Genomic DNA, 11,738 nt, shown 5'->3' with positions numbered 1-11,738 from the left:
GCGCAGTAGGCTTTGCCATGCGCATATTTTATATAAACACCACCCACTCTGTGTTAGCCCTCTTTCCCCGAATAAACGCCAACTCGTCACCTCGCAAAAATTTCACTTTGGATAAATCGAACTTTTTTCATTGTCTTATTTTTGATGGTCAAGCCAGGTCGAGTTCAAGTATGACCCATAAACTACTATAAACTGATTTAGATTTTTTAAATCCAAAATGGCAGCCAAAGTGGCGGTGATAACATATTGAAAAAAAAAATTCAATTTAAAAGGCAATCAAATATTCAAATTTGATCAAAATGGGTTGCAGAACAAATTCAAGATGTTAAAAGTAAGAAAATAAAAACACACGAAACATTTTTTTTTTACAAATAAACTTGTGCATTCGATTGTAAACAAAAATAAATAAAAAGGGAGTTAGAGAGTTTTATTTCAAAAGGGCCTATAACATAAGAAATCCCATTGCTTATAGGATTCCATGAAGTCATACCTAATTTCTGGCCGCAGATCGGATTTTTCGTAAAACTTATGGAAAACATTTTATTAGATATTTTCCTACAACCTTACAGTAGTCCAGAAGACAAAAGTACATCTTAAGAACACTTCCAGAGTTTTTTTATTAGGTCCTATAAACATATGAAAGACAATAGTTTATTGGTCCTTTTCAAAAAAAAGAAAACTCTGGACTTCTCATCAACAATCACGAAGTTTGGTACATCGCAGGCCTAGTTCAAGCAGTGTAGGAGTGTAGGCACTTGGTAAAGAACCGGTCAAGATTTATTTTTTAGTTGGCAGCAGCCGAAGCGGAAGCAAACCAAAGAGGGTGAAGAAATCGCTTCTTCTCCTTTGCTCTGCTATTCGTAAAGCTGTTTCTTGATCTCTTTCCTTTGGAGTTTCGGCAAAATAATAGTAATTTTTCAACAGATTTTGGCAAATGACTAAATATTGGAAGGGTTTCGTCATTCAACAACGCTACTTAATACACCATTAGGTGGTTCACTTTGGTCACTTTCAAGTGATTTTGTACGCTTTGCTCATAGAGGTGAGGAAGGCAAAAATCTGATCCACCCTAATGGTAATCTTGAAAATTAGAATAAAATGAAAAAAAAAATACTGGCAACCTTGCCAACCAGTCCAAAAAGCGCCCCGGTTTCGTTTGAAAGTGTTGGGGCAATCCGAGCCGCGATGACAGTTTTCGGCCCGCCGTTGTGTGAAAAATTGCAAAGATTCCTCTCGTTGCCCCAACCACCCCCTCCCACCAGCAGCTACTGACCCCACACCAACACATACTAACACCGACCGAAACAGGAAAACACCAGTAACGGTACATTTGAACGCTTTTTCCGGCACAAATCTTACCTCTCCAGCAGATCGCCCAACGGGAACCGCTTCCACAAATCCGTCCACCGTCGCCGGAACACAAAACCAATCAAAAAGCGGTCAATTCGACCCGTAAATAGCGAAAAAAGTATCCCGTCAAACGCCGTACCAACGCACACTCCGAAACCGACTGAAGTAGGCTGCGATGCGGTTGGGGAAAAGCTTTGATCGATTTTTTGATCGATGATGACGAGTCAAAATGGCGAGTTTGACAGATTTGTCAAGCCGGTACACTTTTAAAGAAAATAACAGTTTTTGGGTAATTTGAGGAAAATTCAAACGAAATTTTGGATTTTTATCGTCGTATTTTTTTACGCGTTTTTTAGAACGGTTTGTTAGAATTTTGTTTTGAATTTAAAGAACTCTGTGCACGCACGTTTAAAATCACTCAATTTTTGTCAAAACAGACATAGAGTTATCACAGACAAACAGACGGGACACTCGAGTGCCGAACCATGGTCCTCCAAAAACGGTTATTTCAAATTCAATTTTGTTTCGGCATCCACTCACCCGGCGCTGATGGCGCTGCTGTCGTGACAGCTCGCCCGTCTTTTCTCAGTGTGTGTGATGCGTGTTTTTTTGTTTTTAAGTTGAGCGTGAGCACGTGTGAGGCAGCAAATGCAAAAAAAAAAACAGCCTTCCACCTCGAGTGCCTCCAGTTCAACCTGCCGGAAGGTCGCTTCATCTGTGGAGAGTTCGAATCCGGCCGAATGCACCTGAACGACGAGAGCCAGCGGTCCCAGACGTAGTGTTCCGGCGGAAACACGAGCAAACGAACATTTACGGGCACTTCTTTGACACGTACGACTTTGGGTGTATCAATCGGATGCGAATCTACCCCACGAGGGCGACTCGGACAGCGTGACGGACCGGAAGCGGTCGGACATGATGGAGTAGTACAACGAGGCAAAACTAGTGCCAGAACCGTGCCGAAAACCTGAAGTGGCACACTCTTGCTTTTACCCCACTATTAACCAGATAGGCCTGCTCCACTGCCTGCCGAAGTCGAGGCTGCAGCTGAGGAGCCTGCTACTGCGGAGAATGCCGGATCCTGTGGTGGAGTCATCTCCTTCGGAGCAACCTGCTTATCCTTCGTGGACTGCTGCTCAAATTGCTGCTGCTGGTCGTCCTTTTGGCATTTTGACGATGTTGCGTCGATCGTGAACGCCACTCTTCGCGACTTTTTTCGTCTCATTCGGCCATTGTTGGCTGGCAACTTAATTGCGCCGTGGACACGTTCCCCGCAGATGCTTCCAAACGCCCATCGTGGGGTTCAATTCCGTTAGTTTTGAATTGGATTTTCCTATTCCGGCGGCCACTACTGCTGTTTTCGTGACCGGGATATCTGATGTCAGGTGTAATGGTTCATGTTTTCGGCGGAGGAGGAATCTTGGACGGAACATGCAAGCAACGGAGAGGACCAGTGGTGTGGTCTCTGTCATTGTGTTTGTCTTGCATCGCTGCAGGTGCTGCCGCATGATTTGCCTCATGAGGTTCTACCATTGGAAACGGAACCGACCGTCATTTTCGGCCGTCGGTCTTGATTTATTTATTTTGATTTTGTTACTGATGATCAGCAACAACAAAATTATTTCGAAACAGCTGATAATGTTTACAATCGTTAAAGCTTGATTGTCTCACGCATACACTAACATGACACATGACAGTAATGGGTTTGTATTGGTGTGTTTGGGCTGCGCTTCGGCATAAGCTCACCAGGCAGCGCTGGCGTCGCCATGATTTGGTGGTTTGATGAAGGACGATGGATTTCAAAAATAATTTGTATGAAGAGTCACGTCTGTTTGTCTGTGATTGTACTCTCAAACCCCGGTGGTTTGACACCAACTGTTGTCAAACGAACGGGGTCACTTTTTAGTTTGACACCCCTTTTACACGGAGTTACACACACTACCAAACGTTTGTTTTGAAAGTGTGCGTGGGCGCCGTGTAAAAAGTGACAGTTTGTCACTTTTTAGTTTGACTTTGACCAACCAACGGGGTACAAACTAAAAAAGTGTCAAACGATAAAGTGACCAACCACCGGGGGTTGAGTGTACTGGGAAAAATAGGCTTTATCGTTGTGAACAATAATATCACAAATTTAAGCTTTAGCGGATTCGTTAATTCGAATTTTGCTACTTCGAATGCTGGCCAATTTGAACGTATTCGAAATAAAAAGCACTCAACCGCTTTTTTCTGAGTACAATGACCCTTTGTATGACCGCAAAGGATTTACAATTGATATTTGAATTAATTTAAAAAAAAAATACTTCACGGCCTTCTTGTACATAAAAAAGTTTACAAAGGTCTTTAGGACCCTATTTTAGAATACGTGCCTTCCATTTCATTAGGGGGACATAACTCTTGTAAACAAGAGTCACACCTTATGTAAACTGTCATTTGAGTGAAAGGAATACAGTCTTGTTTACAAAAGTCATGTCCCCTTTTGAAATATTAGGCTCAAATTTTAGTATTCTTCAATTGTATATTTTATAAATATCATAATTTTAAAATTTAAAAATAAAGAATTTCAGCAGCTGATAGAGTTTTAGAATTTTTGTAAATAAATTTTGTTCATTTAAAAAAAATATTTTCTGTAAAAATTAAAAAAAATAATTTAAGGATTTAAAAACACAGAATTTAAAAAGTACAGAGTGGATTCGCTAATTCGAATTGAACTGCATTCGAATGAGCGAATCCAAATTCGCGAATTGGAACGACTGACAGCTGTCAAAAGCTTAAAACCACGTGTTCGGAAATTGACGAAAAATGGGGTTGAAACGTCAACAATCAACGCCGATTTTGCGTTGAAACAAACCTTGATTTTATGGGATTGCCTCAAAAGGCCGAAACCAAAAGGCAGAATCTCGGAAGGCCGAAATTCAGAAGGCCGAATTTTGTCTTTTGCTCAGAAGGCAGAACGTCTCAAAAGGCCGAATTTCTGGAAAGGCAGAATGATTATGGAATTCAGAATTTTGTTCATATTTTCACGATTTTCATTGATTATGATGTTCAAAAATACAGTAAACTAAAGAACTGTGTTCTTTTTGTAATTTTAAGTAAAATAAGTACATAATGAGTTCATTCTGTTTATCTTTACCGATCATTACTCGCAGAAAAATGTTTTGTAGAATCAGCCTGTACGAGGTTTGTTTCAACAAAATTTTTGTTGAATATAATCAACGCTGATTTTGCGTTGAAACAAACCTTGATTTTCTCAATTCCACAAAAATCTTTTGTTGTTTTGAAAAAGTTTCTTTGACGTTTAGCGTTGATTCAACAAAAATCTTGATTTTCAAATCAACAAAATGTTTTGTTGATTCAAATATGCCTTATTTTTCTGCGTGGGTACTATGCATACAAGTGAGTAGAGTAGAATGAATTAACGCATTTTAAATGTGTTTCAATCTTGTTGTTTATTGAATTATTATGGTGACGATAACCGGAATTTGACCATTCGTCACCAATTATTTAAATGAATTCAAATAATTACAACTAATTTTTTGCGCCAAATAAATAGAAGCTTTAAAAATTTAGTTAGCAGCAATGCTAGAAAGTTATACCTTCTTTATTTCGTAACCAATTTTTGTTACATAACTAAGTTTTATAAAAATAATAGTGGCAAACCGCGCCCGAAAAGGCGGAAACGCATTACAAACGAAGTTTGGAATGCGTTTCCGCCTTTTCAGGCGCGGTTTGCCTTATGAGATTCGGCCTTATGAGCATTCGGCCTTTTGGGATTCGGCCTTACGAGAATTCGACCTTTTGAATTTCGGCCTTTCGGGATTCGGCCTTTTGCGATTCGGCCTTTCATAGGAGACCCGATTTTATCAATTCCATAAAAATCTTTTGTTGTTTTGAAAAAGTTTGACGTTTATCGTTAATTCAACAAAAAATTTAATTTTTAAATCAACAAAACGTTTTGTTGATTCAAATAAGCCTTATTTTTCTGCGTGCTATAGTGCTCATGGTTGCAACCAAAATCTGAAAATATTTTTTACGAAAACTAAAAAAAATCCAATAAATTTGTCTATGAAACTTCTTTTTCTAAATTTAATCTTTCAAACTCTCTAAACTTCAATAACAAAACGCACGAACCTTTCCTTCATAACCTTGGTCACGATCAAAACGAAAGAAGCTGTCAAAATCGCGTTTCGTGACAGAAACAGATGACAGTTCTCGCTCGCTCCTGTCAGTCGGCCAGCGCTGCAGCGAACCCACCACCGTCAGACGAACGATCCTTTTTTCCCTCATCGCAGTTGGCCACTTTTCCCATCATGGCGGCGTTTGTAGTACGAAAAGTTGGATCCGGATTACTCGCTCCGCGAAATGGAGCTACCTTGCAGAAGGTCGGTATCGGTGGCCGTGGACGGCGCCCGGGATCGGTGCCGGAGAGAGCTCGCGGAACGTGGTTTTTTTCCCCTCTGGACCGATTTGCGGGGCGGTCGAGCAAAAGTGTGTGTTGTGTAATCGCAGCAGGCTCTCGCGGACGAGCAGAAAAGTCAGCAGCAAAAAAGAAAAAAAAAAAAATCAACTGCCTGCCTGGTTCGGCCTGCTTGGATCAGCTGTCAATGGTGAAGATGTTGAAGAAGTGCTGCTGCGAGTTCCTGGAGTTGTGACCTTGGCCGGAACATCGCCTGCAATGGCCTCTGACCCACAGTGGTTTCAAATCACAACAAAAAGATTCGCCAGTGTTTGCTCCCGCACAGTGCGTTATGTAACACGATTTGCAGTTTGTGCAATTTAGTGTGGCCAGTTTCGTGATGCTCTCTTCCGGTTTGTTCCCGTGGTTCTGGAAGATTGGTTCTGAATTTTTGGAATATTGTTTTTTTGCTAAAGTGGTTTATGGTAAGATGTAGCAACTAATTAGTCGTCTTCTCCCTCTGCCTTGCAGGTACAAAATTTCTCGACGAGCCGAGCCTGGACGAAGAGTCAAAAGGTGAGTCAACAAACGAGAAGGATTCAAGGATAAACAGTTAATTCCGGAAGTTCCAGTCTGGAGGATTGATACAGAATGCACAATATTCGATTCTTGGTCTGAATGTAATGAAGACTCAAACGAGTTGTTTTCTGGATTTATTGAAAGAAGACTTGAGTTCTCAATAATATTCTTACAGCAATAACAAACTTATTAAAACAGTATTTATTTGTTGATGCTTTGTTATGCTTGTTGTGTATTTCTTTTTCGCTTATTCAAAATTTTAAATTTGGAATAAAAAGTATGGATATCCGACGGTCTTGAAGAGTGATCTAATGTTTTAAAGGAATACGATATCACATTGTTTAACATCGATTAAAACAGCTTTGTTAGAACTTTTGACTCTTTACGCCTTCACAATTTGCTAGTCTTAGCGGTCCTGTTTCCATTTAATCTACTGATTCTTTATTGTTTCGCATAACTTTTGATTGAATCTTGTTTGTTCACTTCCTACTGAGATATTTTCTACTTAATTTAGAAAACACTTTCAAGAAGCTTTGAAATCTTGAACAAAGATATTTTTTTTGTACTTTTAAATTCGGCTGAAACTTTGTAGGTATTTTCTGTATGATTAAAGAATGGCATAGTCCGTCTAATGAAGTACAATTTCGGCTATACAAATACTCAAAAATGTGTGTCTTTGGACTGATTTCTGATCGATTTGATGTCTTTGGTTTGAAGCGTCATAATCATAAATGCAATTTTCAGATCGATTAGTTGAGAAATATCGAGCTACAAAGCACAACGGTTTGGCAAACGATTTTTGAAAATCATTTTTGAAGATGTTATCAAATTTGCCTTTAACCCTCTACGGCCCAATTTTTTTCGGAATTTTTATTTATCCCGTGTTTAGGAGGTCATTTTGAGCAACTTTTGTTCTACGAAAAATTTTACTTCCCTTGTTTTATGTTTTTCATGTTTTATTTTTAGTATTTGAATTTTTATTTATGTTGTTTAGTTTATCTTTGTTTCAGTAGTATTTCGAGCCAAACATTTCATTAGGGCACAAAACCAAAACGTAAACATTCGGGATTATTCCACTACTCCACTCATTAGTACAATCCCTACATGCCCTGCAAGAATCAGATTGATAGCAAACAATTTACCATTGAAAAAATCAAAAATACAAAAGGGCACATAACAATTTTCACTCCAAACCCAAAATGAAAGTTCAAATGTGCCCTTTTGTTTTTCGTTAGTTTTTCGTAGTTGTGAAACTTTTTGTGTTATAAAGTAAACTTTTCATACATTCTTAACAATAATTTACTTCAAAGCAAAGTTTGGTTTACTTTCACCAAGCATTTCTGCAGAAAAAAAAACTTCATCGAAATACACTATTTAATACGAACCCGTGGCTGCTGTTCAGCACACTTTTGAAAAAAAAATTATGTTTTACATACCTTATCTACACCATTCAATCACAAAACTTCACCAATTATCAAAATTTCCACTGAATTCCTCATTATTTCTAACTAAACAAAAGGGCCCATAAACATCATTCAAAACAACAATCCGGCGACAGCGCTTTAGTGCCCTTTTAGTTCTCTTCGAAATTGCATTTAGAACAGCAGTTGGAAAGCTAAAAGGACCTAACAACGAGATTTTTAAAAATTATGAGTTTTATAGTGAAAATCAACATAAATTAAGAAGCAGTAAAGCAGAGTTGAGGATAATTATGTGTTTTATCGAATCATCAGTAAAAATACCATCAGTCAAGCTTATTTTTTTAAATAGGAATTGAAAAAAATTGTCCATTTTTTTGCAAGCGATTTTCTCGAATCGCGGTTTTTGGTTTTGTGCCCTAATGAAATGTTTGGCTCGATTTGGCCTATTCTACCACCTCCTTTCATTGAATTTTGCCTTTCTATTTTTTTCATGTTTTTACAGCCACTTTTTTATTTTATTTTTTGCCTGTTTTTCACATTTTCAGCTCTAGAATGGCACCATTATAATATAAATTGTAAAAAAAAAAATGTGTGGAAACATAGTCTGGGATACTACAAAAACTATTGCATACTTATTTTTATCTAAAATATAGGAAAAGTTAGTGAAAAACACAGATAAAGTTGACCCCTAAAAAAATGACGTTCTTAAAAACATTGACAAAGTCACATAAAACAAGTCAAACTTCCAACCCTAAAAATTTCTGAAATTTTAAGAGTTTTTCTTTTCAATCCTTTGTAAAGATCAAAAATTGGTTAAACAATAGATTTTTTGCGAACCCCGTCTAGAGGCGGGGTTGGGTTGTAAAGGGTTAACAAAAGTTTAAAAGAGCGGTCTGGATCACACCGTTGATGCCAATTTCCCTGACAAATGCAGTTTTAGCTTAAAAATCCCCCGCACTTTGAAGCTGGAATTCCAAACCCCTTGAAAGCCCTTGAAGAAGAAGTTGAGTAACGTCAAAACGTCGGAATAAATAGAAAGAAAAAAAACTAAAAGTTTTTAAATTCTCTCTGAAGGACGTATTAGACTATGACAAACTCGCATCAAAACAAACTTTTTGACAGTTTGTCTGCATTATTTTTTTGCCTGCATTTGTTTGCAGAAACGTCAGCCTGCATACATTTGGCTTTGTTTGCGAGTTTGGCAAACTGTCAAACACATATAGTGCGAGTTTGTTTGTTTGTTTGCCATAGTCTAACACCTCCTTGACCCTGCTGAGTACAGTACTTGTTCGGTAACTGGGCTGAACGAAAAACGCCGATGGGACCTTCGGATCGATGCATAATAAATAGGTACTTACTAAAATATAAAAATAAAAGTTACTCAAATTCGTGCCCAGAGCTAACTTTTTAGGTTTCTTTTAACTTTGACGTAAAATTTCATTTTGAAAACATATTTATTCATTCATTGCACTTGATTTTTGCATCCACTGACCATTTTGGTTTGTTTTTTGACGTTTGTCTGCCGAACAAGTAACTGGAAAATTACAGGGAAACCACTCAAGCACTGAAATTTGGGAAAAGTCGGCATTGGACACATTCCGAGTAAGATCGAGATTTTTCTTTAGCACTTATCTTTAAGTTTGATTTGAATAGTTAGCCCTAAAAAAGATTCAGGAGGGTATGTTACAGACATGACCAGTATGACAAAGAACATAACAACAAGACATTGTTAGGTTAAAACAACGTGCAACAAAATAGAAAAGAAATCAGCGCTTCAAAACGAGGCATGTTAAAAATATGTCCCGATCTCCTCGTATATTTTAATTAATAAATTGAAAATAGAGATAAAACAAACTCAAGCTAACCCCGACTCCCTTCCCAATCCTCACAGCTCGCGACCGCCGGTGGCCTGGTGATTGGCGGTGCCGGTGCCCTCCTGTTCGCGCTGGACCAGTCCGTGTCCGCGTCCGGCACCGAGGTCCACCCCACGGAGATGCCCTGGAGCCACAAGGGCGTGTTCAACTCGCTGGACCACGCGGGAATCCGGCGCGGTTACGAGGTGTACAAGCAGGTCTGCGCCGCGTGCCACTCGATGCGCTTCCTGGCGTACCGTAACCTGATCGGAGTGTCCCACACCGAGGCGGAGGCCAAGGCCGAGGCGGCCGAAATCATGGTCAAGGACGGTCCCGATGAGGCCGGCAACTACTTCATGCGACCGGGCAAGCTGTCGGATTACTTCCCGAGCCCGTACCCGAACGAGGAGGCGGCCCGTGCCGCCAACAACGGTGCCTACCCGCCCGATCTGAGCTACATCGCGTTGGCTCGCCACGGCGGTGAGGACTATCTGTTTGCGCTGCTGACCGGGTACGTCGACGCCCCGGCCGGTATCGTGCTGCGCGAGGGACAGTATTACAATCCGTACTTCCCGGGCGGTGCCATCTCGATGGCCCAGGCGCTCTACAACGAGGTGGGTTTCTTAATTCTTACTAGTAGAAGAAAATCAGTAAACTAACAACTCCTTACCGACAGGCTGCCGAGTACTCGGACGGAACGCCACCGACGGCGAGCCAGCTGGCCAAGGACGTGTCGACGTTCCTGGTGTGGTCGGCCGATCCGTGCCACGACGAGCGCAAACGCATGGGCATCAAGTCGTTGGGAATTTTGCTGGTGCTCGGTTCGCTCGCGTACTACATCAAGCGACACAAGTGGGCCGCCCTCAAGACCCGAAAGATTTCCTTCTACCCGAAGCAGAAGTAAACTGAGGTTTGCGCTTGTGAAGAAGTGGGGAGAAGGAGACTATAGTAATAGAGAGAGAGCGTGTGTGGGTGGGGCGGAGACAACTTTTAAACATCATTCTCTTGCAGAGCAGTAACGAAAACAAAAAAGCAAAAAACACGGACGCGGAACCAAAAAGAACGTTCAACCGTATAAACTAATTATTCTTAATGTATCCACAATTCTGCAATACCCCTTGCATTAACGTAAATTATTGTAAAACAATTGAGAATAAAGAGCACACTACCATCAACCAAAATCACCGCCAGCATTCGCATGCAAAAGGGACACAGCGAGAGAGGGACAGGAGGAACGGAACGGGAAACGACGGCTTAATGAGATCAAGAGCGCGAGCATGAAAATGCCGAACCAACGACGGCAAGGAACAGTTCTGCAAAATAAAGCAAAGTGTTGTTAGTATAAATTCAACCAACGAAGGGTGTTGTTAATAACGGAGAAATATCACGGCTTTGAACAAATACTATTGGGTAGCGATTGTTACTCGCTGGTTCCCGGCTCTAACTCACCCAATTGGTACGATTCTTTTTTCAATAATTTTTACAGATGTCTAGATGAACCTAAAACCGGAGACTGGACTTAAAACTTTACGAAAATCGACGAAAATTGCCAGTTTTCGGACAACCCTAACACGGCGTAGGCCACCCTAATGGCAAAAAAAAAACGGGTTTTATTATATCGGCCAAGGAACCCTCAGAACAATTTTGAGCCCGATCGGACAACTTTTTTTTTTTTCAGATCATGCTGTTTTCGTGGGGAATTGGGTCCTAAAATGAAGCTTAGATTGCTGATATTATTGTTTACAGCGATAAAGCTTTTTTTCTGAGTACAATGGCCTTTTGTACGACCACAAAGAGTTTGATTTTTAAATCAATTTTGAAAAATTAACCTCGCGGTCCTTCAAGACAGACAAGGTCCTACTTGACAGCTTTTTCCAAGGGAACCATAGTTGATCCATCGAGAAAATTTTATCTTGCCAATATTTTTTTTGCGTTAAAATAAAAAAAAAGTGATTAGAAATGGTTTTTAATCGTGTTTTTTACCGTTGTACATAAAAATTTACATACACACAAAGAAAAAATACTCTAAATTTAAAAAGATCGTTCGTTGGATTAAAAGTTCGCGTTGGTGAATATTCGTAGAAAGTTCAAACTTTTCAATTTAAAAGTTGGAAAGTTTTTGATACTACCATGCATTTATGG

The 11,738-nt window shown here is 39.9% G+C and overlaps 1 protein-coding gene across 1 annotated transcript; it reads left to right on the top strand.

Moving 5' to 3' along the window:
• The first annotated feature begins 5,565 nt into the window (after positions 1 to 5,565).
• LOC6047563 (cytochrome c1, heme protein, mitochondrial) lies at positions 5,566 to 10,951 on the top strand. The gene is made up of 4 exons (XM_001864563.2): positions 5,566 to 5,729; positions 6,275 to 6,319; positions 9,635 to 10,210; positions 10,273 to 10,951. Exons 1-4 carry the CDS (start codon positions 5,658 to 5,660, stop codon positions 10,498 to 10,500), a joined length of 921 nt encoding a protein of 306 aa, XP_001864598.2. The 5' UTR covers positions 5,566 to 5,657; the 3' UTR covers positions 10,501 to 10,951.
• Positions 10,952 to 11,738: the final 787 nt, after the last annotated feature.

The sequence above is a fragment of the Culex quinquefasciatus genome, chromosome 3 (assembly GCF_015732765.1).
Source record: "Culex quinquefasciatus strain JHB chromosome 3, VPISU_Cqui_1.0_pri_paternal, whole genome shotgun sequence".
NCBI classification, from domain to species: domain Eukaryota; kingdom Metazoa; phylum Arthropoda; class Insecta; order Diptera; family Culicidae; genus Culex; species Culex quinquefasciatus.
This window is presented reverse-complemented; position numbering and strand designations above follow the sequence as displayed.

Coding starts and splice junctions, on each gene's coding strand:
- LOC6047563 (XM_001864563.2), top strand. CDS start 5,658: ATGGCGGCGTTTGTAGTACGAAAAGTTGGATCCGGATTACTCGCTCCG. Junction 5,730..6,274: donor ATGGAGCTACCTTGCAGAAG/GTCGGTATCGGT, acceptor TCTGCCTTGCAG/GTACAAAATTTCTCGACGAG. Junction 6,320..9,634: donor CCTGGACGAAGAGTCAAAAG/GTGAGTCAACAA, acceptor CAATCCTCACAG/CTCGCGACCGCCGGTGGCCT.